The 26685-nt window shown below is 36.6% G+C and overlaps 1 protein-coding gene and 1 long non-coding RNA gene across 7 annotated transcripts in view; one reads left to right on the top strand and one right to left on the bottom strand.

Annotated features, from left to right (window-relative positions):
• Positions 1-26685, bottom strand: part of LOC131507499 (uncharacterized) — a 132145-nt gene that overhangs the window by 62343 nt on the left and 43117 nt on the right. For 3 of the 6 annotated variants that reach the window (XR_009259528.1, XR_009259526.1, XR_009259531.1), the window contains exons 3-5: positions 26418-26505; positions 24554-24624; positions 238-365 (exon numbers count right to left, since the gene is read on the bottom strand). This is a non-coding gene — a long non-coding RNA (uncharacterized LOC131507499). Of the gene's footprint in view, positions 1-226; positions 366-24553; positions 24625-26417; positions 26506-26685 lie in introns of all 6 variants that reach the window. The other 3 variants (XR_009259529.1, XR_009259527.1, XR_009259530.1) reach the window with 3 other exon arrangements.
• CABS1 (calcium binding protein, spermatid associated 1) lies at positions 22108-24230 on the top strand. The gene has a single exon (XM_058722351.1). It carries the CDS (start codon positions 22152-22154, stop codon positions 23358-23360), a length of 1209 nt encoding a protein of 402 aa, XP_058578334.1. The 5' UTR covers positions 22108-22151; the 3' UTR covers positions 23361-24230.

The following is a 26685-nucleotide window of genomic DNA, read 5'->3' as shown; positions in this document are numbered from 1 at the left end:
AGGGTTACATGATATGAAAGAAGAATGTAGGATTAAAAAAATGAAAAATGTAATTGCCGGTAAGTAAATTTTTGAGATGTCTTCAAATGAGAAGAAATAGCAAGCCAATTAAGTTCAGACTGAGTCTCTGTGCCTCATAAAAGTACTATGTATGCCTTGCATAGCCTAAACTGAAAGTCAGTAACAACTTAAGTTCAGATTTTTATGGAGGTTTTAGAATATATACCAATGAATCACCTCAGCAAGTGACACAGCAGGGATGATGGATTTTGGTGGATTCCATGTAAATGGACAATTAGCTTCAGAAACTGGAGTTAACAGCTATATCAGCCAGGAATTTGATGCCTGAGGGATCAGCACTGTATCTATATAAATCATGTAGAAAAGAAAAAACAAGATTATACTGGGCATGTTATTTTTTTTTTAATTTCTTCTTCTCCTATAAACATATTTTTCAAACACTCAACCAAACACAATTCTGTCCTTACAAAAACCACAACCTCATGGGGTTTTTGTCACTAATGTAAACTAACTAGTGACAATACATGTTAAATGCGATTACGGTGAAGCAAAATTTTGCTGTAGAAGCAGAAGAAGGAGCAATGTTTAAAAAAACAGGAAAAAAGGAGGAAATGGCACTAGATGCTAGTGCCGGTTTTTTTTACTATTTTTTTATTCTATAATTTCTTTTTTTCTTTAAATTTTAGTTAACATACAGTGAAATATTGGTTTCAGGAGTAGAATTCAGTGATTCATCACTTACATACAACACCCAGTGCTCATCATAAGTGCCCTCGTTGTGCCCATCGCCCATCTAGCCCATGTCCCACCCACCTCCCTCCATCAACCCACAGTTTGTTCTCTATCATTAAGAACTTCTTGTGGTTTGTTTCCCTAGAGAGTTAATTTTTAAAAGACTTCATGATATTTAAAATATGAGTCTTGGCCCTTTCAATTTGTAGATAAGCTAATAGGTTCACTTTGTGCCTGAGAGATACATGCACAAAAGCCAACAGACACCTCCTCTCTTTTCTTTTGTTCTGTCTGGGATTAGCTCAGAAGAAATCCCTTATATAAAAAGCTTTTTCTCTTCCCCATTGAAATAAAGAAGGAGGAAGAAAGAGGAGCTTGTGTTTCTGTCTGAGATTTAGACTTTTTCATCATGGAGTTGATCTTCTTCGTGCACTGCTGAGCCAGGCTGATTTGATCAAGAGTCAAAGCTAGAAGGCGGCTGACAGGAAAAACTCCTTTGCAAGGTAATACTTGAATAAATCAGAAGGTTTGGAGCCATTCTTTCCTCAAATACCTACACTTTCTTTAAACTCTTTTGTAAAGGGATCTACTTAGATAAATTTTAAACTCTGGCTGAAGAAAGATTCAATAAATTAACTTTTGTCTAAATAGTCCTGAAAAAATGCAACAAATAGATATCATCATGAGAATAAGGATGAATTTGTATGATGAAGTCCCCACTGAATAACTAACTCTGTTCAAAATGTACTTGCTATTTAAATATTACTCCTTGATTCTCTGTAAGTTACAAAAATAAAATAGCCAAAATTCTTCCTATTCTCACTGATTGGTTAAAATTGACCTTAGCAAACAGTATTCTATCCCACATATTGTCATTTCTGATAATGCACTAGAATTAGCTGGGCATTGTCTATCTTATTAGCAAGCCATCATTTAGTTAATGTTTATTTAATTAACTAATAATATTAGAATATAACAGATTATTTTTGATGTTTTTAAAATTGTCACTCAAGTTGTCAATGAGCTAATGTAACATAGGACAATCTTGCACTTAGTTGCAGGGAATAGCAGGACAAGATGAAGATTCTAGTCTTAATTGTGACCATCTTGAATTCTGTGGCTTGCTTCATGGTAAGTTTCAGTATTTTGAATAACAGTATCCTTATGAAACTAAAAATTAGATGGAGGGAAAACATGGATCATTAGCTTATGTTTAATGCAAGAAAGAATATTTTGCTAAACAAAACATCATTGTATTTTTAATGTTCTATTTTCTATTTATAAACTTCCTTCCCTTAAAATAAATAACATACATAATGAAGTAAAGATAACAGAAACTATAATGCATGATAGTATATAATTTAAAGGGCTTCTCTATACTTTTCATACTTTAAGAGATTCTATACTAAAAATTTGCTATGGGACACCTGGATTTATATTTGTTATATTTGCAGAGGCTACTTAACCCTAATATGCTAGCTGTTCCTTTTTACACTGATATTGTATATTTCTGATTTGATTAAACTAACAACTAAGGGATAAAAAAGAAAGCAGAGACCTTCAGAATGTTGCTTTATTTGATCAATTTAGCACTGTGACTACTGACTTCAGGTTTTTAGTAAAATATAATCAGCAAGAGGAACCTCACCAAAATGTTATACTTCTTTCCCTTTAGTATTATGGGAATGAGGAAACATACAATCACACAAATCATTTGTCTGCCAATCCACCTTTGTCTGCATCAGAGAGCCACAGAGCAAGTCAACTCTCATCCATCCTCAGAACAAAAAATAATTCTGCACCTACAGATGATTCAAATAGCTACTCTGAGTCTACTGATACAGTCACAAGGCACTCTGGATCTCTTTCAAAGAGAAACCACTCAGAGACTCTTCAAGCTAGGATATATAACTTTCCCCCATTTGGGGACGATATACCAAGTAACCCTTCAACTAACCAGACTTCAGCTAACTTTGTTTATGTGGAGGGTATAGGAGGCAACTCTACTCAGGCAGAGGCTCCAGGGAGCAATGCTTCACCTTCATCTGCTGCTGTGCAGGATACTTCTGCTGTCAGCATCACAAATTCCAGATTTGCCCCCAACTCCACAATAACACAGAGCAGGATAGCTGTTTCTGGGGAAAATAACATCTCAGCCCCTGTGTCCATAACCACCCACCAGTATAAGTCTGATTCCATTGCTATTCCCCACTTCCAGACAGACTCCAAAACAACTGGGAGTCTTGAACGCTTCTTCCCACCCACTGGAAGATCTAAACCATTCTTTGTCCCTAATCCTGCTGCACATATACAAAATGCTAAGAATGAGTTCAGTGCCTCTGCAGGTGAGAGCACCACTGTCACAGCAGATGCAAACAACCTCCTTGGAACTTATACCACTTCTCATGAGGAAGAAGCATGGCCACAGAGTGTATCCTTTACTGGTGCTACCGCTCTTATGAAAGAAAGTGATACAGCCACCATTGCTGCCATAGACATTCTAGAAGATTACACAACTCTGTTTGATGTTCCTGACATGGAGGATGAAAACGTAATTATAATTGACACTACTTATCTGGAAAAATATGGCAAAACCATGAGCAGTACTCCAGATGTTCCACAGAAAGACCATTCTATTGTACTTGATGCCAGAGACAAGAAGAATCATCATAGAACTACAGCTAATGCTCAAACACCTAGCATTTCTCTTGCAAAAAATGGCAATGATTTTGAATCTTTTCCTATTCTGATTATTTACAACAAGGCTGATACCAAACCTAGCATGACTGCCACTGACACTGATGAAGCGACTTCCAATATCAATCCCATTAATACTATAAATTCTCTTCTTAATTATAGAACATATAAGGAAAGCAATAATGCTATCGGTAATTTCTATGATACCAAGACAACGTTGGAGGTAGCTAAAAATACTATGCAACCAGTGGATTCAATTATTTCCAAAACAAATGGCATCACTTCTACAAAGCATTACACTAATCCTAACTCCATAGAGCCAACAACGAACACCAACATTAACTTTAAAATAACCTGGCCTTTGAAGAAAGATACAATAATAAGAGGCAGACACACTGTACAGGTGGAAAACATCACAACACCTAACAATAACAGTATTGCTGGAGCAACTGGATCTAAAGTCACTGATTCAGTAATTAAGCTCCATTCTAATATTCCTGCCAGTGTACATTTTAAAACTAATAGGAATAATTTTGAGGCTGTGAGCAGTGATGAAATTGACAAAGTCATTCCTGTGGTCCAAGAAATTGTAAATATGGACCAAGATGATGTAGTTATAGAGGAAGTAATCTTTCTTCATCCAGACTCTTCCACAACAGAAATTAGAAGAAAAGTTTACTCTCGTAACCCTGATGCAGATTATGCCCAAACGTCAAGAAACAAAATCATCTTCCTTTCTGACATCCCTGAAATGTTCAATCCCCTTTCCAAAAATAAAATAAAGCCCTTTACAATAGATAGCACAAACCTCATCACCAAGAGAGGTAACCATAGAACCCCCACCTCAATTACTGCAAATGATGCCAAAGCCAAAATGGATGTTGAAAGAACTAGTATGTTTAAAAGAGCCAATTTTCAGAGAAATATCACTCCTATCATCACTCACCCTGGAACTACCGGACCTGTCTATTTTAGTGAAGACAGTGTAGCTGACAAGACCTCACCTTCAAAGCTCAGTATCACTTCTTCAGATAAATCTACTGACTCTGTGGATGAAACCATTAGTTTCTCAACTAATAGTAATCATGCCAATGGTGGTACAGGTCCCAACCCTGAAACAAACTTTCCTATGAACAAAGGATACACTCTTCCATCAGTAGCTGAATCACCTACCCTAATGCCCAAAGCCCAAAATAATCAAGCTCAAAACTCCCTGCTCATTAAAGATGATTCCTTGGCTGGTGCTTGGATATCAGATCCTGTGGCTAAAAGTCCTCATCTCATTAATGATGCCATTATACAAAAGTGGAAAACTGATAAAGTACCAGTAAATCCTTTGAACATTCCATTGGAGTCTACTTTCCTTACAGCTAGTTTCACCTCTCCCACCAATGAATACAGTACCACTGCCAGTGCAGGTAAGAGGACCACAAATATGACTGACAGCTCTGAATTGATGATTAAGAAGGCCAGCATACGAGAAGGAAGGCCCACCGGAGCCATTAACTCCTTGCGTACAAAAATAGGTGGTTTTCTTATACCAAAACAAAGATTTAGACATTTGCTAGACAAAGAAAGGGGTAATGAAGAGGAATCAATTCCCTATGTGGAAGAAAAATCTTCAATGGAAGAAGATGGCATTTTTCAGATAAAAGAAGACCTTCCACCTTCAAATAATTTCAAGTACCATGAATCAGAAAACAGTGGCTTTGAAAGGAATGGATTTGTGGCTATGGATAGCACAAAGTCCCTTTCCACATTAGGTAGTAGTATACCTACTGCTGAGGTAACAATAAGTGACGGAGACCTTACCACTCCTGGGGAAGAAAATGTTGATGTTCTATATGAGGTCACTAAACCTGGAAATGGCAAAATACATTTTAATACTATAGCCACCAAAACAATAACTAATGGTGTGGGGGAAAGTGCAGCTATGAAACAGAATGTGGAAGCAGCAGATGGCACTGAATTCCTTCCATCTAGCAATTCTATCCCTCAAAGTAGAAGAGATCACCCTACATTCTCTAACTTATACTACAATATAATCACTGATAATCCTCTCCATATCACCAAAGAGAACCCAAATGTTTCTCACAACATTAAGAAACATAAACTGTCAGTCTTCACAATGCACAATGCAGACCTTAGTGGTTATAGAGATGGCTATCAAACCCTTGCTGCCATAACATCAAGAAATGCTAAGAAACTGCTCGATAAAGGCAAAATATCTGGGACTGAAAAAACAAATATCTCTCTTGGCAGTCCTACTATAGTTGATGATATTTCCAAAGAGGATAAAAATACTGAAGCTGTGACAGACTTGGCTTCAATAGCTGCCACCTCGCCAATAAGGAAAGGCATTCTGACCATGAACGAAGTTAATACTCTTAACAATGAACCTAATAAACCAGGAGATGACTTTACCACGTCCAGAAGAGGTCCCAGTGTATACAGAAATGATGGCACTTTATTAGTAGCTAGTTCCTCTGCTTCCATGCAGTCTGTTGCCCCTTTCAATCATCCTCAAGCAACAAACCCTATAAAAAAGATCTCCTCAGCAGATACTATAGTACCAAAGACTTTTCATAATAAGTCCACCCCTGCAGCTTTGACAATAGCTGTCACTGACGCTTCTCAAGATGTCGACACCATGCTTTACAGTGAACAGTATGAATCTAAGGACACTTTTAAGGAAGATATAATAGTGAACTATGAAGCATACCCCCAAAAAGACATAGGTATTATGGCAAAGGAAGAAGATATACTTAAAGAAGAAAATGTGAGGGATAATAATTATGTTACACCTATTGCAGGTGATAATGTTCCTAAAGGCAACAACTTGACATCTAAACATTATTCTCTTAACTCTGATGTATATAATTCCACCAGATTCAAAGGAACAACCAAAACCACAGCTGACCAACTTGAATTTGAGAATCCTGCATCAAACTATATGACTAAAGTCTCAAATACTCTACTTAGAAAATTTACTCCTCAGTCTCAAGGAAAAGCAATTATAAGAAACACCAACAGTAGTGCTGAACAAGGCACATTCTTTGGTGGTGATATTCTTCATCCAATGATGAAAGAAAACGTCCCCAAAGGCCTCTTTTCCCCTGAAAGAAGATCTACCTTTACAACACCAGAGTCTAGAACGCCAATGAAAGATAATATAAACCCTGCTCTGGAAGACACTGTGTTATTAGGTAAAGAAACCTCCAACAAAAATTATGCATCCTATACTGATGAGCAAGCTGATCCAGGAACAGAAAAAGACCAAACTGCCACAGGTAGCACAACAAATTCTCACACAAGCATTATACCTGTGACCCTCTTCATTCCTATCACCTCTGAAGACTCAAACGTGAAAAATTATTACCATATATCTGGAACAGGTACCCCTCTATCACTGGGATATGCAAATACATTAAGAGATGATTCCTTTATTCTTAGGCCTGAGACTACTTTAGCAAAGGAAAATAATCTAGATGCTATGGACTTGATCATCATTGAACCTGATAAAAGTGATTATGAATATATTTCAAATGAGCATCCCTTTAAACTAGAGAAGGAAGAGAATAGTTCTATTAAAAAACCTATTCCATTTATACATGGACCAAATGGATTTGTATCTCATACAACCTCCCTGGAAGGTGGGGCCTCAAAGAGTCTTCTGTATAGAATAACTTACCCTGAGTTTGAAACTGAAGAAAAATATCAAACTATTATTCTCAAAGAAGAAAATTCTGACTCTGGTATTGTTGCCACTTCTTTCAAAAACTTCAACACTCAACATCTGAAAACCATGGCACCCTCCCTAATTGATGCTACTGAGACTTTTCCCTCTGAGTTTCAAGAAAGATCATCTGCAGAAAAAACTCTAAGTGAAGATGATACCATCATCATTCTCCCTGAAGTTTCTGACTTAGAAAATAAAAAAATTGAGTATTTATTTGTACCATACACAGAAACAATTGTTACTATGAGAGAGAGAACTGCATTTGGTACTGTGCCCACAGATCACGCTATGATCACTTTCCCCATAAAAAGTCAAGGTCATTCCTACAGCAATGGCATTTCATCCAAAGTTGGTAACACAGCTGCCCCAGAGTTGGCAGACACCATCAAATCAGAAAATTCAAATGTCAATGAAAATAAATTGGACTTAGCTGAAGTGATGCCTTCACAGGATCACATTTACCCCTTGGCTCAGGATATTGCCTCCCAAGCAAAGAATATCTCCTATGTTGGTGAAGTTACTAAGGGTATAATCAAAAAAGCCTCAATAGTTTCTCCTAATCCTGTTAGGGACACCAAAATGTCAATAAATGTTACCACAATTTCACCTAATGCTCCTGCCTTTGACTCTAAAGAGAGCAATGAAAATAGTGACTCTACCATACCTGAGATAGATGATGTTGTGTCCATAAAATTAAAATCTCTATTAATTCCTAATCAGAAAAGACCTAGAATTGCGGATGCTCTTAGTCAAAATGATGACTCTTTACCTAATAAATCAGTGTCCTTAAAGCCATTGGGTGAACACTTTATTATCACTGACCAAAACTGGGAAATCACTAACATGCAAAGTAACCCTCAGCCCTTCTCCATGGTCTCCTCTGTTCTTCTGGAAGATCCTACTACTTTTTCAGATAACCCTATAAATGTAGCCATAGGCATACCCATCACTGAAAATGAGAGCATTTATGATAAAACTGGCGTCATAGCCTCTGTGCCTAATACAGTTCTTCAACCTGTAATCCACAAAAAAGAGCAGATAAATGAAAGTCCTGACTATGCTATAAATCACCATATAAATAAAGCAGTTATCAATCCGTTTGCAAAAGAAATCACTACCTCAGGAACTGGGGGTAATACATTCCTCAGGAAAGATAAGGCTATTGTAGGGGATGAATCCTATATTTCTGAAGCCAAAATTCCAATAATCTTAAAACATGTAAATTCAGTGAACACTAATCCTTTCATTCTTAAGCCTCTTGTTGCTTCTGCTGAACAGAAAGCACCTGGAACTTTGAAAGAAATGTTTTACCCTGCTTCCACAATGAGCACACCAAAGCAGACAAAGGCCAGGGCTAGGGGTTCATTTTCTCTTGGTAATGATAACTTAAAGAGCTCTATCACAAACTCTCATAATAAATCACATCTATCCGTGAAACCAACTCTTCCTCCTACTGATTTTATTGCTGATTTTATTAAAAACAATAATTCTGCATCTAATCCAGTGCTTGTTAAAGGAGAGAGAAACATAAAAGTGACTGATGAGTCTATTATAGCTAGAGATATCATTGTTCTACCTGACAAAGAAATCATTTTGTCTCACAATATTATCTCTACTGATGATATAAGAAACATTATAAATGAAAAAAGGCATGTAGATTCTACAGAAAATGATAATGTAACTCAATATGAAGTCATTCCTTTTACAAAGGACTTTTCAGCAGAGTCAGATGTGGTTTTTCTGGCAGAGGAAAACAATGTAAATAATAGGAATCTAAAGACCACTAGGCTTGATGACAATACCTTTAAATACATATTGGAGAAAAATACCTTTTATGTTGGAGAAAAAGGAGAGAGCTCCACAACAAAGACACCGACCTCTGTTCAAGGGCTCCATAGATATGGATCTCATGCTCTCTTCCCCACTGCACATGTCACTGAGAGTCTCCCGAATGAAAATCCTGTAGAACCCAAAACTAAACAAAAATACCAAATATTGATCTCCAGAAAAGGAAACCCTGACTCTGACAAAGATGACACCTTTCTCAAAGATTATTCTGCCAAATTCAAAAGCAAGTCACCTAGAACCATGACTCCTTTACCCACAGATGGAAATAGAAAATTTTCCCTCAAGCTTCCACCAGATGACTTAGCTCTGGAAAACGACACCCTAAGTGGAAATGACATCATCATCACTCTTCCAGAAGGCAAATGGATTCAGCCTATCAGTGCTCCAGATCCACAATCAATGGAAACTATAGGACAAAGCAGGATGTTCACAGATGAAATGACTGATCTCACCATTAGCAAAATACCGGTAATAAACAAAGACCAACTCTATAGGAGATACGTCACATTCAGTGCTCTTTATTACCAAAGGGAACCTGCAATGTCACCCAAATCAGATTATAATCAAGATAAAAATTTCAAGGCGGAGAGCTATCATTCACAGAATGCCACTGCTCCTTCAATTACATTCAATGTCAACCTTGATAACAATGAACTTCCCTTTGTTGATGAAAATTCTGGGAATAAAATAAACGGGGCTTCAATTTCTTCTTCACCTGTGAGGACAACTCACACTGTTGCTGATACCACTTATCTTTCCTTTAAGGACAGTTATGAAGGGGGTGATTCTATGCAACCTAATGAAAATAATGTTAGGTCTAGAGAATTTCCATTTCTACTAACAACTGAAAGTATCATTCTTATGCCTAAAGTTTTAACGAACAATTTTGTGCTAATGAGTGATAACTTACTGTCTGAACCCTCACAGTCAGTATCAGTAGACTCAGAGACAGGGACTGAATACCTTGACTTCATTCATGGAACTGATATTTCAAAAAATCAGGACATTAAAATCCAAACGGAACTTCAGTCCCACTCATTGGACACAAATATTCCTTCTATTGATTCAGTAACTTTTACCAGGAATTCCACAGATGATGAGGCTGATTCAGCATCCACTATGGAGAGAGAAACTGCCAACATTTCCAAAATTAACACAGATGCTCAACCACTGGGTACAATGATGCAAGTTCCTTTGCCTACAGAAATAAGCTCCTTCCCTTCTGCAATCAAAAAAATGCCTAAACTCTCTGCTAAGGAAGACACAGGTGCTAAATTGGATTTAAATCACATTATAAATGCAACAGTTCTCATTCCAACTTTGGAAACAACACTTCCCCCAACCCTTGAGCCCAACGCTCTCTCCAAGACTAATAACAAGGAGGAGAAACTCAATAGTTATGAAGCAGGCAATTTTGTTTTAGGAGATTCAAGGATATTGAAAGATAATCCTTTCTTTGGTAAATTTAATATTCCTGCTAGACCTCAAGCTCCACCCAATTTAAAAAGAATCCTTTCAGCTGATTCCACCATGTTTCTGGAAAAGACTTTAAAGCCTAAGTATAAAAACCCCACTCCTCCTGATGAAGATGCAGGCACAGCAGGCTTGCTTCATAATGCTCCCACTGGATCCTATGTGCCACTACGGAAATCAATCCTTTCTCCTGATTTCATAATGTCTGTGAGTTCTGAACTTGACCCAGTTGTCAAAATGAAAAGCGATACTACAACAAACATGTATAATAATATTCCATTTGAGGAAAGAAATACTCCATCTCACAAAGCCATCATTTCACCTAATGTTAATACTTCAACAAAAGACATGTTGAATACTGTTTTTCGTAAAAGATTTGTGCACAGAAATTCCCTATGGAAAGATATAATCACTGAATATGAAATAGTTCCTATTACAGAAAATATTTCTGACATTACTTCAGATGCTGAAAATATTCCAAATATTGAGGATGTGATAAACACTGTGCCTGACAACAGAGCTCTTAAGTATGTCACAAATGAATATATCCTAGAACCACAGGAAGAAAAATACAATCCTATTATGAAAAAAACTACTTTCACTTATGACCCCAAAATAGTTGGGCTTCATCAACTCTACTCCAGTGCTGATGTCTCTAAACATTTATTTCAAGGAGCCCCAAATGAGATTAAAACTAAAGAAATGTTACAAAATTTGGTATCTAGAGAAAAATATACCAGTTCTGACATTGATGCTGTTTTTCTAAAAAGTTCCACTGACAACTCAAATTCTCAGGCTCCCAAATCTGTGACTCACCCCCTAACTCACACAAGTGAAAGTACTCACAAATTTCTAGGTAAAACAACTCTTAAAAGGGACGCTTTAAGAGGAGATGACACCATCACTGTTTTCCCTGAAGACAAAATGATGGAATACACCCTTATTCCAGACCCAGAAAAAACAGTGATCATGGTAGAGGGAAGGATGTTCCCAGATGAACCTACAGATCCCATTGTTATCACCTCTCCATTAAAAAATAAGAATCAGTTCTTCAGGAAAGTCGTTTCATCTGCTATGTATAACACTGATGCCCAAGGTAAAGCAGAAAACATCTTATCATCCCAAGCAGACAATGTTAAAGGTAAAACTAATATGGCAGAGATGGAATACTCATGGGGTAGCATTATTCCTTTGACTGCGTTTAATGTCATACCTAAGGGCAAACTTTCTTTCATCAATGAAGATACTAAAACTTTAAACAAAAAGGCTTCAATCTCTTCTTTATCTAGGAATACAGTAAACATTGTGGATGACACCACTACTCCCTCCACTGAGAGTAGTTATGAAAGAGGTAACTCTATGCCACCAGAAGACAATATTGGGTCCAGGGGATTCCTAGCTCTACAAATCCAAGAAAAGTCCATGTTCAATCCTAATGCCTCAACTGAAAATCTTGAAATCTCTGACCCAGTGACAAATAACTCCTTGGTTAATTCTTCAATTGCATTGTCAAACATGTTTAAGACAATGATTGAATACCCTAATTCTGTTAATGATGGTGATAGTTCCACTGAAAATAAAACTGATCCCAAGCCCAACTCCTTAACCTCAACAAAACTTCCCATTAGTTCTACTACTTTTTCAGACAATCCCACAAACAATGAGTTTGATTCACTGCCCTCAGTAAATACAGAAACTACTGATGTCTCTAAAACTGAGACAGATAAAATATATTCTGAGCCTCAGAGAACAATCATGAATGCCTTTTCTCCTACAAAAGTCTCTCAACATATGGTCTCTGAAAGAAGAAAAATAGATATTTTTTCTGATCAAGAAGATCCAGCCACTAAATTTGATTTAAGTCACATTGCAAATGCAACCATTCTCAATTCAGCTATGAGGAAAATCCTTCCCTCAGTAACTGGGTTTAATACTCTGTCAATGAGTAACAACAATGTGGAAGAGGAAGTACATATTTCTAAAGCAGACAATTTTTTTCCAAAAGATGCAAGTACATTGAAAGATAATTCTTTCACTGTTAAATATGATGCTACTTCTACTAATCCTCAAGCACACCACAATTTAAAAGGAATCATTACAGTTGATTCTGTATTAACCCTTCCAGAAGCATCTAGGTCTAATGATAAAAGCTCGTCGCTTGAAGTTGCTACTGGAGAAAGGATCATCACAAACACTCCAATTGGGACATATGACCTACCACCATGGAAGTCAATTATTCCTTTTGATTTCACAACATTCATGAGTTCATCTAAGTATTCTGAACTTGATCCAGTTATCAAGATGAAAAAAGATACCACAACAAAGACTAATAATAATATTCCACCTGGAGAAAGAAATAGTCCATCTGACAAAATCATTATCTCACCTACTACCATTCTTTCAAAAAAAGACATGAAAAACACTATTAATACTAATACTACTACTAATAATAATAAATTTGGAGATGAGACTTCAATAGGGAAAGATATATCCACTGAAGTAGTTCTTATTACAGAAGACATTTCAGAAAAAATACATGACACCTTTTTGGCAAGGGAAAATATTCCAAGTGATGAGGACATAGTAACTATTATACCCGTTGACAGTGCCCTTGAGTATGTTGCAGATAACTATGCCTTTGAACTAGTGAGGGATGGAAATGGTCCCCTTACAAGAAAGACCACACTTAGGAATGACTCCAAAGTTTTTGACTCTCATTCACCCCATGCCAGTGCTGCAGCCTCTGAACATGCATCCCAAGGATCTCTAACTGTTATCAAAACTACCAAAAAATACCAAAGCTTCATTCCCAAAGATAAAAATCTTAATTTTGACAATGATGCTACTGTTCTCAAAAGGTCTTCTGTCAATTTTAATACTAAGGTTCCCAGATCCATGATTCATTCTCTTACTGATTCAAGTTGGATTTTTTTACCTGAGTTTCTAGGTGAAACAATTGTGGAAAATACTTCTCCAATTGGTGATAACACCATCAACATTATCCCTGAAGGCAAAAGAATGGAGTACCTGTTTGATTCAGACCCAGAACTAATGATAAGAATGGGAGGGAGCAAGATATTCACTGATTCCACTGATCCTGCTGTGATCACCTATCCTATAGATTATAAAAACCAATTCAATAGGAAAGGTGTATCGTTTGCTTATCATAATAATGATGTACCCGAAGAAGCAAAAACCACTATATCAGCCAAATTGGATGCAAATAAACGTAAACCAAACTTGGCAGATATACTTCATTTGCAGAACAACATTATTCCTTTGGCTGAGTTCAACGTCTTTCCTGATGATGATCTTCCCTTCATTGGTAAAAATACTGAGAAAGCAACCAACAGAGCTTCAATCTTTTCCTCATCTATGAATAAGGCAGCCAGGAGTATGGCTGATTCCATTGTTCTTCCCACTGAACGTAGTTATGGAGGAGGTGATTCAATGTTACCTGGAAAAGATGTTAAATCTAGAGGATTCCCATCTCTATTAACACCTGCCATACTTATCCCGAATTCCTCACCTGAAAATCCTGAAACTTCTGGCCTAATGACAGATAAATCTTCATCTGAATCTTTACTAAATAGGTCAGAAATGTTAGAAAGAGCAAATGAATATGCCGATGCCATTAATGGAGATGATGTTTCAGGGAGACAGGTCATAATAACTCAAGCTGACATTCATTCCTATCCATTGGCTTGGAATGTTTCTCCAATTGGATCAACTACTTTCTCAGATAGTACCACAGATGATGAGGCTGACTCATTTTTCTCTCTGAATACAGATACTCCTGAGAATTATATACCTAAGACTGACAAAATATATTTCAAATCTCAAAGAGCAATGATGAAAGCCTTTTTCCTTACAGAAGACTCTCAAGATAGTGTCTATGAAAGAAAGAAAATAGCTAATCTTTTTGATCAAGAAGATCCAGCTTCTAAATTGGAATTACATAATTTTACAAATACAACAGTTTTCATCCCAGCTATGAGGAAAATCCTTCCATCAAGAACTGAGCCCAACCCTCTCTACAAGGGTAACAGCAATATGGAAGATTCTTTTACTGTTAAATTTGATGCTACTTCCTTCAAACCCCAAACACCTCCCAATTTAAAAAGAATCTTTTTAGCCAATCCCACATTAACTCTTCCAGAAGAACCTAGGCCTACCTCTCATGATAAAGTTACTAACACAGGAGGGTCCATCACAAACACTCCAACTGGACTACATAGGCTTCGATGGAGGTCAAATTTTCCTTCTTCTTATTTTACGACATCCATGAGGACTTCCAAATATTCTGAACTTGTTCCTGTTACTAGTATGGGAAAAGACAGGACCAAGAAGATTGATCATAACATTCCACATGAGAAAATAATTATTCCAAATGATAAAGGTATCATTTCACCTATTATCATTACCTCTGAAAAAGACATGGCGAACACTTTACAAGGGAATATATCTGAGCATAAAGACCTTATAAAGAGAGAGATGGCAGCTGAATATGAAATCATTTATTTTACAGAAGACATTTCAGAAAGAGTGGATAACATTTCTTCTACAGATAAAATCACTCCAGCATATTTGGACCATACAGCTATTATGTCTGATGACAGTGGATCTGAATATGTCTCAGATATGCATACTGCAGAATTAGAAGATAGAGCAGATAATTCCCTGATAAAAATGAGCACACTCATATATGCCCCCAAGACACATGTGTCTCATGCACCACATACCACAGTTACTCCTCCAGACAGTCTATCTAAAATAATATTACCAGTGTTCAAAGCCAGAGAAAACTACCAAGCTATGATTCTGAGACAGGAAAACAGCACTGACACTGATGTCATTGCTCTCAAGGATTCTAATGCCAATGTCAATACCAAAGCTCACAGACCCACAACTCACTTCCTAATTGACGCAAATGTAAATTTTCCTTCTAGTTTTTCTGACAAAACACCTGTGGGAAAAGGTACCATAAATGATGATGATGGCACCATAATTCCCTCTGAAGGCTTTGATTTAGAACATAAAATAATTGAGCATTCCCTTTCTCCAGACATAAAACTCGTAGCTGATAGCAAGACATTCACAATGGATACTACTAATCATGCTTTTAAAAACAGTGCTAATTTTCTCAGGAGAAACATAGCACCTATCATTTATAAAACATTTACACCCCAGAGAGGAGACACTACCACATCCAGTATATCTGACTTTACTGAAGATCAAACAGGTATAGCTACAGTATATGATTCAACGTTTAGTAATTTTCCTTCAGCTCAGCCTTCCACTGATGGCATCTCCAATGTGAAAGAAAACAAAGAAGATGCAATCAAGACGGCTCTTACTTTCTTTTATCCTTTGAAAAAGATGTCTGCCAACATACAAAATGCTCCTGCTACTTCTACTAAGAACAAAAATAACATTGACCATTATAGCCTTCCATCATCGGGGAGTGTCAGGTCTCTAAAACTTGCATATATGGGACTACCTGAAATTCTCATCCTAACTTCTAAAGTCCCTACTAAAGAAACTGCATCTCCCAAACTTATAAAAGGCACAAACCTCTACTACCCAACAGTGTTAATATCAGAGCCTGTGTCTATAGACTCACCTTACTTCAATAAAGGCATTGTCTCAAAAGGAAAAAATACTAAAAGTCAAATAGTCCCCTTGGTCTATACTGTCCTCCAAGCTGATTCCACAGGTTCTTCAGACAACATGGCTAATGTCAAACCTAGCACATCTGCTACTGTTGTCACCAAGAGCAAAATTTTTGGTACTGATGAATTTCGTGATCAAAATGCAGAACCCAAGAAAACAACCACCAAGTTTTCTTCTCTTTTTCCTAATGAATATAGTAAACCAAATTTCTATTACACAAGGAAAATAACTAAAGCTTCTGCAGTGAAAGACACAGCTGAACTGAATCACCTTACAGATGTAAATAGAATAGGAAATGATCCAGTTATTCAGGTGGAAACAAACTCTCTAAAAGATGCTGACCTAAAGCCTTACCTTGTGAATAAAAATGTCATTGCTGATAATAAATCAGTGAATGAGGATTCTGACCGTGTCCCTGTAGCAGCTTACTCAAGCTGTCACATGCCAAAGGATTCCCTCCCAGATGGATCTGGTCCTCAGGGTCAGGTCCTTGAGTTCATTACTGGGAACTCAAACTTGCTAACAGAAGTAATTACCACTATTCCTACTGATGAAAAATCTTTATCTTACACAGAGATCGTTTCCATGGTAGAAGGAAATTCTCAGTTGGAATTAAATTAGCCAATTTCAGAGCAAAACATACTGAACTTCAAACTTCAGAAAGCACAAATGATACACATTAATCCATTGTCAAGATAAAAAATATATATTATTTAGGTTTCAATTTCTATTGTACCACAAGCTAACAAAGAAGTTGAAGGAAACACTTTCTTTAGTGCTGATATTCTTCAGTCACAGGAACAATTACTCCAAAGGGTATCCCTGAGAAGCCTACAAACAACAAAGCAGAAATGAGGGTCATATCTAACCCTGCTATCTACACCATCTTCCTTGGAAACAACAACAACAACAACAACAAAAATAGTGACACCACAGGCCAACACATCCTTCAATTACAATTTCTTTACTCATGCACCCAGCATTCCAATCACTGGAGGGGAAGAGGCCAAAAATGTGGATGTTGCTATAACCAAATCTCAAGATATAACTGTTCCTCTCACCTCCCTGTTTCTGAAGCTGAGAATTCTCTCATGAATGAAAATATTGAACCTGAAACTTCCTCAGCAGCTACATTCCAACAATGATGATAATCACCTCAACTAAGATCAATAACTCTATTTTCTCCAATAAATTTACAAAATCTGAAGATACACAGACTCTTTTTAAAGTAGGAATTCTAATGTACACATTCAATGCGATCCCAATCAAAATTGCACCAGCGTTCTTCTTGAAGCTAGAACAAGCAATCCTAAAATTCATATGGAACCACAAAAGGCCCCGAATAGCCAAAGTAATTTTGAAGAATAAGACCAAAGTGGGAGGCATCACAATCCCAGACTTTAGCCTCTACTACAGAGGTGTAATCATCAAGACAGTATGGTATTGGCACAAAAACAGACACATAGAGCAATGGAATAGAATAGAGGACCCAGAATTGGACCCACAAATGTATGGCCAACTAATCTTTGGCAAAGCAGGAAAGAGTATCCAATGGAAAAAAGACGGACTCTTTAGCAAATGGTGCTGGGAGAACTGGACAGCAACATGCAGAATAATGAAACTAGACCACTTTCTTATACCATACACAAAAATAAATTCAAAATGGATGAAAGACCTAAATGTGAGACAGGAAACCATCAAAACCCTAGAGGAGCAAGCAGGCAACAACCTCTTTGATCTTGGCCGCAGCAATTTCTTAATCAACACGTCTCTGGAGGCAAGGGAAACAAAAGCAAAAATGAACTATTGGGACCTCATCAAGATAAAAAGCATCTGCACTGCAAAAGAAACAACCAACAAAACTAAAAGGCAACCGACAGAATGAGAAAAGATATTTGCAAATGACATATCGGATAAAAGGTTAGTATCTAAAATCTATAAAGAACTTACCAAATTCCACACCCCAAAAACAAATAACCCAGTGAAGAAATGGGCAGAAGACATGAATAGACACTTCTCTGGAGGCAAGGGAAACAAAAGCAAAAATGAACTATTGGGACCTCATCAAGATAAAAAGCATCTGCACTGCAAAAGAAACAACCAACAAAACTAAAAGGCAACCGACAGAATGAGAAAAGATATTTGCAAATGACATATCGGATAAAAGGTTAGTATCTAAAATCTATAAAGAACTTACCAAATTCCACACCCCAAAAACAAATAACCCAGTGAAGAAATGGGCAGAAGACATGAATAGACACTTCTCTAAAGAAGACATCCAGATGGCCAACAGACACATGAAAAGATGCTCAACATCACTCATCATCAGGAAAATACAAATCAAAACCACAATGAGATACCACCTCACACCAGTCAGAGTAGCTAAAATGAACAAATCAGAAAACAACAGATGCTGGTGAGGATGTGGAGAAACGGGAACCCTCTTGCACTCTTGGTGGGAATGCAAACTGGTGTAGCCACTCTGGAAAACAGTGTGGAGGTTCCTCAAAAAATCAAAAATAGAATTACCCTACAACCCAGCAATAGCACTATCAGGAATTTATCCAAAGGATACAGGAGTACTGATGCATAGGGGCTCATGTACCCCAATGTTTATAGCAGCACTTTCAACAATAGCCAAATTATGGAAAGAGACTAAATATCCATCAACTGATGAATGGATAAAGAAGATGTGGCTTATATATACAATGGAATATTACTTGGCAATGAGAAAGAATGAAATCTGGCCATTTGTAGCAACATGGATGGAACTGGAGAGTATTATGCTGAGTGAAATAAGTCAGGCAGAGAAAGACAGATTTCATATGTTTTCACTCATATGTGGATCTTGAGAAACTTAACAGAAGACCATGAGGAAAGGAAAGGGGAAAAAAATAGTTACAAACAGAGAGGGTGGGAGGCAAACCATAAGGGACTCTTAAATACAGAGAACAAACTGACAGTGGATGGGGGCGTGGGGGAGAGGGAAAGTGGGTGATGGGCATTGAGGAGGGCACTTGTTGGGATGAGCACTGGGTGTTTTATGTAAGTGATAAACCATGGGAATCTACCCCAAAAACCAAGAGCACATTTTACACACTATATGTTAGCCAACTTGACAATAAATTATATTAAAATTAATAAATTAATTAAAATTAAAATAATAATTAATAATAATAATAATAAAGTAGGAATTCTAATGTCCATAGGAGACACCACTTGTCTCAGTTAATTCTTTTAAAATTGCACATTACATTTCATCTGATAGATCTGAAGATACTCTCCATACAAAGACAGTCTTAATGGTGGGCATCAGTATGACATCAGCATTTTCAAAGTCTATATCTGAGGATTCTTTCTAGTCAAGTATCGCTGAAAATCCTAAACTGTCAGATAACATTCCTGAGGCCTTATTGCAAACTCACCCTCTTTTGCTAACAACTTCCTTTTTTTTTTTTTTTTTTTTCACTTAACAAAAGGGTTTTTTTTCATCCTGGACCTGAAGAAATTGCTACTTAAATATAAACTTGATGCTCTTCTGAGAAAAGACAAACTGTTTCCATTAGTGTAATAGACACTACAACAATAGAGGAAAGTACTATTCCGATTAAGTGAACCTCACCTATAGAATCTGATCCTCTATCCTTAAGTCAGCTAGTATCTTTGGTGGTAATGACCTGTTGGTCCAATAAGAGTGTCCTATGTTCCCCGGAGCAGATGATTCCAGTTCCACCCTCAAAATTGCTAAAATTCCAGCAGTCCCACCAGGATTTTCACCATATGCTTCTTTCTCTTTGATAGATGACACCCACTTTCCATGTAAAGTGTCCATGTAAAGAGGTCAATGGTTAAAAAAAACAACAAACAAGATAATGGTATTAATATTCTCTATAGCCAAGAAAAGCCTTTGTATGCTATAATCAATGTGATCCCACCTCACAGTTATATTAGTAGAAGCAGAGTTGATGTGAGCACAAGAGTAATCCCTGAAATTAAAGACTATTCGACAAATTAGTGTCTACAAAGATGGTATCATTTCACCTGACATTTCTAACCAGGAACTAAATGCCTATAAAAATGAATATTTTGCTCCTTATTCTAACTCTATTCAATATAAGAAATAGTAAGTACTCCAACCTGACTTCTAGCAATTATACAGTTAACACTTCCTTTTTCCCACTTTTTGTACACAGAATAAAAGAATTCCTGCCAAAAAGACACCAATCTTCTGTTTATACCATGCTTATTCTGAATTAAACCTCATAAACACTAGATAAGGGGGAGGGGGTGGAGTAGAGGTTAAATCAACCCAGTTAATCAACCCAGAGAATAGGTTTACCTTCTCATTTCCTTTCCTGCCACTGAAAATGACTTAGAAATAAAGAGCCATGCCTGTCATTAACTTAAAAGACTTTCCTCCTTGTCCCTGATGCTGACAGCATTTCTTATGTCAATAGAGACACTGAGACCCTTCATAGTGACATCTCCTTGAAGCGAAAACATCGCTGGAGAAGCTACCTGTGTCTTTAAAATGAAAAATTCCCATCTTAAAACCTATCATAGTTCTACAGAGAGTGGTCATGTATATGTCTATACCAGGCCAATCAACTAAGAAAAGACACTGTAAACTTGGAGGTTGAGTCCAAATCTAATGAAGAGAAAGCATTTGCTCTTGAGATGGAAACCACTGCTCTGACTGATACTGTTGCCCTTTTTCATATTTAGTTGTATCTGAGTCTGAAAATTCTCTTTCTTCTAATAACACTGGGAAAATATTAACACCAGACTATAATCTCCTTTCATCTAAATAGCTAAATATTAAGAATGATAACAGGGGCACCTGGGTGGCTCAGTCGGTTGGGCGTCCGACTTCACCTCAGGTCATGATCTCGCAGTTGGGAGTTCGAGCCCCGCGTCAGGCTCTGTGCTGACAGAGCCTGGAGCCTGCTTTGGATTCTGTGCCTCCTTCTCACTCTACCCCTCCCCGACTTGTGCTCTGTCTCTGTCAAAATTAAATAAATGTAAAAAAAAAAAAAAAAAAAAAAGAATGATAACAAAATGACGATGGTTGAATTAACTAACATCATTATAGGAAACATTCCCTCTGAAATTTGAGGATAAAATTCTTAAGGCTAATACAGTTATTCCACACTTTGATTTTGTTTCTGGGTGAATTCTGACATATAATGCCAACTCCCTGGCATTAGGTTGAAGTAACACACTCTACAGAAAAATTTCCTGAAGAAATTAAATCTACAAGACCTGATATCGTCCTTGTTAAGCATGTTAATTCACAAAAAAAGTAAGAATTGTAATGAAGAAGAAAATTACAAGAACCCTAAATATTACTTACTTATTATCTTTACTGAAAAAGTGAGAATTCACTCTTCAGAAACCATTCCTCTTCAGAAAGAGGAAAACTAATTGAAATCCTTGCTACCTAATTACCTTCTGCATGCTACATTCATTGCCAAAACTGCCATCAATGTTTTTAGACATTTAAATAACCATAAATCTCAAGAGAAGACACTTCACCTCAAAAACATACTTTTAACTTACTTGAAAGACAGGCCACTTGAAACTAATGCTGATAATCTCATGGCTTCCAGAGTTCTCCCCACTAACACTCAACCCACAAAGTACCTGGCAGACTCTGCCATGTCTGTTTCAAGTGACACTAGCTCCATATTGGAAGGCACATCCCTTATAAACAAAAAGAAGACAAATCCAGCTGTGAATGTTGATTTCATAATCAGAGAGGATTCTACTGCCTTTTAATCTAATATCCATACTCTTGAAACCAGTTGCCCAATCGGAGCACAGAAACAACCTCCAAGGAGAGCCCGTGCCATTGGCTCTATGGTTGATGCAACAATCACCATGATGACCAATGCCTCAATCACTATCATGAACATCACTCTCCTGCCTAGGGAAACCACTGGGCCCAGAGAAAGACCTGTGAGTGTGCATGGTGCCATTTTGTCCCATGGCTGAAGATGGTTTGCCAAAAATTTGCTCTCATCCTCCAACAAAAAGCAGCAAAACAACAACTGAAGCAACCATTTTATTTGGGGATGACAACACTATTCCTAAATCAGAAACAACTATGACCTCAGAAGGAGACCACATTACTTCAGTAAATGACAATACACTAGAAAGTGATTTTTCAACAACAGGCAACAAGTCTACATCTCTGAAGGAAAAACTAAAATCAGAAGATGATGCTGAGTCTCATCTTATTAGGTCATCAACCCATCTGGAGAAAGAAATTACTAGTCTGATAGGCACAACAAACTCCATGGCTAATGACTCTATTACTGAAAACTTCATTCCAGTGAAAATTGGTAATATCTCATCACCAAGTGCTACTGTTTCTTTAATAGATTTTTCCACTAACATAGCAAAAGAAGATATTCTCTTGGATGCCACTGGCCCAGGGAATGAATATGTCTCTATAACTTCTGAAGTCTCTGGCACACTGAAGGATGGCACCGCCAGCATTGTGGACACCCCTGCCCTTCCAGCTAAGAAGGATGAAACCGATGTTAACAATTACAGTTCCCCAGTTAAATCCAATGTCACTGCTGATGAGGCTGTCCAGATCACTACCTCATCTATTCCTGAGGCTGAAATCTCTTCTGCTACTGAAAAAGACTTCACCACTATTCCAGATATAGCTGCCCTTACAGAAGAGAAAATGACTGAAATTGACCTCAACATTCCAGAGGATGACCCCAATGCTGTGCCTAAACTAACAGATTCTGATGAGGAAAAGTTCATCACTGTGTTTGAGCTCACTACCACTGTTGAAAGGTGCAAAGATAACCCAGAAGATGTTCTGATAACTGATGAAGAGTCTATGGATGAAGTCAATGTTTGGATGGAGAAAGATATTACAAATGAAGCAGAGAACCATCCCATTTTGCTTACTGCTGTTGAATCTAGATATGACTTTGTAGTCCCTACATCAGTAGATGTGAACCTCACGGAAGATTCATCTATTACTACAAAAGATCTGTCTGAAAATAATACAATGGAATCTGTAACTAAGGACAGTGAGCCACTTTCAAGAACTACCTCTGATCTAGATGCCCTAAGTCACGAGGACGATGCTTTTACTACTGAAATGGGTGTCTTTAAGCTACTGAAGGAAGAACCAGATGAGTTCCTGATTTGAAAGCAACAAAACATATGCCACATAGACTTGAGTAATAGCCTGGAAAGCTAGTTTTAACATCTAAGAAGTTTGTTCAGCAAAAATCTTATTAAGTTAAAGAATATGAGAATTTAAGGCAAGTATTTAGACTCAGAAAAATGCAGACGTTTAGCAATAGAGGTCATGCAGTAGAATATATTTATGGAAACTTAAAAACTCAAATACAAGAGTTCCCCTTGTATCAAAAGGTTTAATTTAGTTATCTATTTACCTTAATATAAAAGTCTTTAATCTCAGCCTTCAGGGATATGAAGAGAGAGCAATAAAGAAAGCTCACTTCCTACTACATTTAATGATGTATGTCACTTTAGTTAACCCTGAATAGCACATTTTAGTGTGAGTTGAAGAGAACTGAATTAACTTATCTCAAAAAAATTGTTGTAGTATTAAAAGTTTTGAAATGCTAATTCTAAACAGATTTTTTTCATGCAACCAATGATTCTCTTCTATTAAAAACTATATTTGCAATAATTAAGACTATTCAGTAATTGTTTAGCACCCACCTTTAAGAAATGTAAGAAATCTTATAGGGTCCCTGGCTTGTGTTGGACGCAAACTAAGAAAAAATGATTATTTCATAAACATGTAAATTTGTCAGAAGCAATATTTTGTATAAATGTATGAATTAATTTAATTTTCTTTCTGTAAAATTTCTTTCCTGAATTTTTGTCAATTTTTTCAGGTCTTAACCACTGATATCATACTCTTCTTGTGCTTTTGGTTAGCAGTTGAAGGACATGTATCTTCATTTTTTTTCTGTCACAGACTTTTAAAATGGGTCTGTTTTCATCTTGCTGATTTTCCTTCAATAAATCTTTTGACAGCAACTGATTTACTGTGTGTAGATGTGTTTGATATTCCAGTACAGAATTCTGAAATTACGAGAAACATATAAGCACAGTTGACCTTTGAACGACACGGGGACAAGAGAGGTAAATTCCTCTCCCAGTCAGAAATCCACCTGTAACTTTTGAGTCCCCCAGAGCTAAGCTACTAATAGTCTACTGTTGACTGGAATCCTTATCAATAATATAAATAATCAATTAGCGCATATTTTGTGTATCTGTTATATGCTGCATTCATACAATAAAGTATGGCAAGAGAAAAGAAAATGTTATTTAAAAAAAAACACATGGAAGAGAAAATACACTTACAATACTATACCATAAAAAATCCGTAGATAAGTGGTCCTGCACAGTTCAAACATGTGCTATTCCAGGGTCAGCTGTAAAATTAAAGTCCATTGTTTGTTTAAAGAACAACTTAGGGGTATCTCAGTGATTCAGTCAGTTAAGTGTCCAACTTTGGCTCAGGTCATAATCATGCAGTTTGTGAGTCTGAGCCCTTCGTGGGGCTCTATGCTGACAGCTCAGAGCCTAGAGCCTGCTTCGGATTCTGTGTCTCCCTCTCTTTCTCTCTGCCCCTCCCCGCTCGCACTCTGTCTCTCTCTCTCTCTCAAAAATAAACATCTTTTTAAAAATTAAAAAAAAAAAAGAACAGCTTAGCTCCAGATACCAAGGACAGAATTATTACACAGAGGCTCATAATTTTATTATATTTTTAAAAAGGAAAAACAAAGTCAAAACAGTAGGTATATAGTAAGTGGTACACTCGGGGTGGGGGAGGAGGAGGGATTTACACCATTAGATGGACATACAGACTAGCATAATTACAGTAGCATGTTAAAACTCAGAAACACATTTTAACTAAAAAATTTATTACATGGTAAAGTGAACTTCAAAACCATGAAATATGATAAGTAATTAAGCCTTCCTTGACAGTTGACTATTTGAGAAAAATTAAGCGACAGTGTTAAGACCACAATCTAAAATAAATTCTACATGGACAAGAAGCTTAAATATAAAACCATAAAAAAGTGTAGAAGGAAACATGTATATTTATTCAAATGGAGTCAAAAAATTTAAGCATATAAGAAATGGAAAAAAGAAGATTCATAGATTTGATACCATAAATAGCTAAAATTCTGTACAAAAGAAAATCAACACAAAATCAAAAAGCAAATGATAACTGTGGAAAAATAATTGCATTATACATGGCAGTGAAAAGATTACTATCCTTATTCTATGAAGAACTCCTAAAAAGAAAGCATTTTAAATGAGCAGTAGAGATAAATAATTCATGAAATACAAATTGCCAGTAAACATAAGAAAAACTCAATGATTATAGTATTTAAAGAAAGTGAAACTATTACATACATTTTGTAATATATATATATATATATATATATATATATATATGTATATATATATATCCATTTGACAATTGACAATGATAATTTTAAATATTCATTGTTGGCTAGTGCAAATTTCTCCACCCTTTCTGGGAGGCAGTTTAAAAGTACACGCAACATGTATTAAAAATATTTAAACTTTTTGGCCTATTTCGCAACTAAGAACTTTCTTAAAATTTTCTTTAAAATAGCTGACAGTTATTACAGGTTTTGTTGGGCTCACATTTAGAATAACACTGGCTTTTCATGACAATCCTATAAGAAAGAACAATATTATACCCATTTTACCGATAAAGAAACTGAGTCAGCAAATCTATATAACATGCCCAAGCCTCATAGTTACTATGTAGTAAAGGCTTCAAACCAGGCAGTCCTTCATAGCTCATGCTCTCTTAATCACTATGCTCTCCTGGCTCTCACAGTTTTACAAAAAAAGGATGTTGGCAACAGCATTCATTTGATTCTATATGTTTATAAAAGAGAAACACTAAAAGTATAATCTAAAATTCTGGTGACATGGAACTGGTTACATTTCTGTATACCCATATAAAGCAATAGTATGGATTTTTTAAATGGTCTATAAAAGATTTAATCACATAGGGGAAAAGGGAAATTCACACTAAACTTCTAAATGAAGTTTAAATGCATTATTTCATTCTCTGCTTTTGTGCATTTACAAATGCATGAAATCCAGAATATAAAGTGTACACCAGGGGGATGAATGAGTGTCAACATCATTTTTCATTTATAAAAAATTTATTCTGTACCTGCTATGGTCCAAATACCTCAAAAGCCTCTTGTGGATGCTATAGGGAACCAAATGACAAAGCCTCCACCATCATGGAAATTAATCCACTGGAAAAGAGAAATATTAAACAAATAGTCTCAATCATATATGAAGCAATGCCAACTACAGACTGTGTTAGGTATTACAAACAAAAATAATAAGAGATTATGGCTGCAGACTTCACATAAGTTTAGATCCAGGGAAGTTGTCTCTGAGAAAGTGAGATTTAAACAAAGACTGACAAATAT

The sequence above is a fragment of the Neofelis nebulosa genome, chromosome 3 (assembly GCF_028018385.1).
Source record: "Neofelis nebulosa isolate mNeoNeb1 chromosome 3, mNeoNeb1.pri, whole genome shotgun sequence".
In the NCBI taxonomy this organism is placed as follows: domain Eukaryota; kingdom Metazoa; phylum Chordata; class Mammalia; order Carnivora; family Felidae; genus Neofelis; species Neofelis nebulosa.
Note: the sequence above shows the minus strand (reverse complement) of the source record. Positions and strands in the feature narration are given on the sequence as shown.

Coding starts and splice junctions, on each gene's coding strand:
- CABS1 (XM_058722351.1), top strand. CDS start 22,152: ATGGTGCCATTTTGTCCCATGGCTGAAGATGGTTTGCCAAAAATTTGC.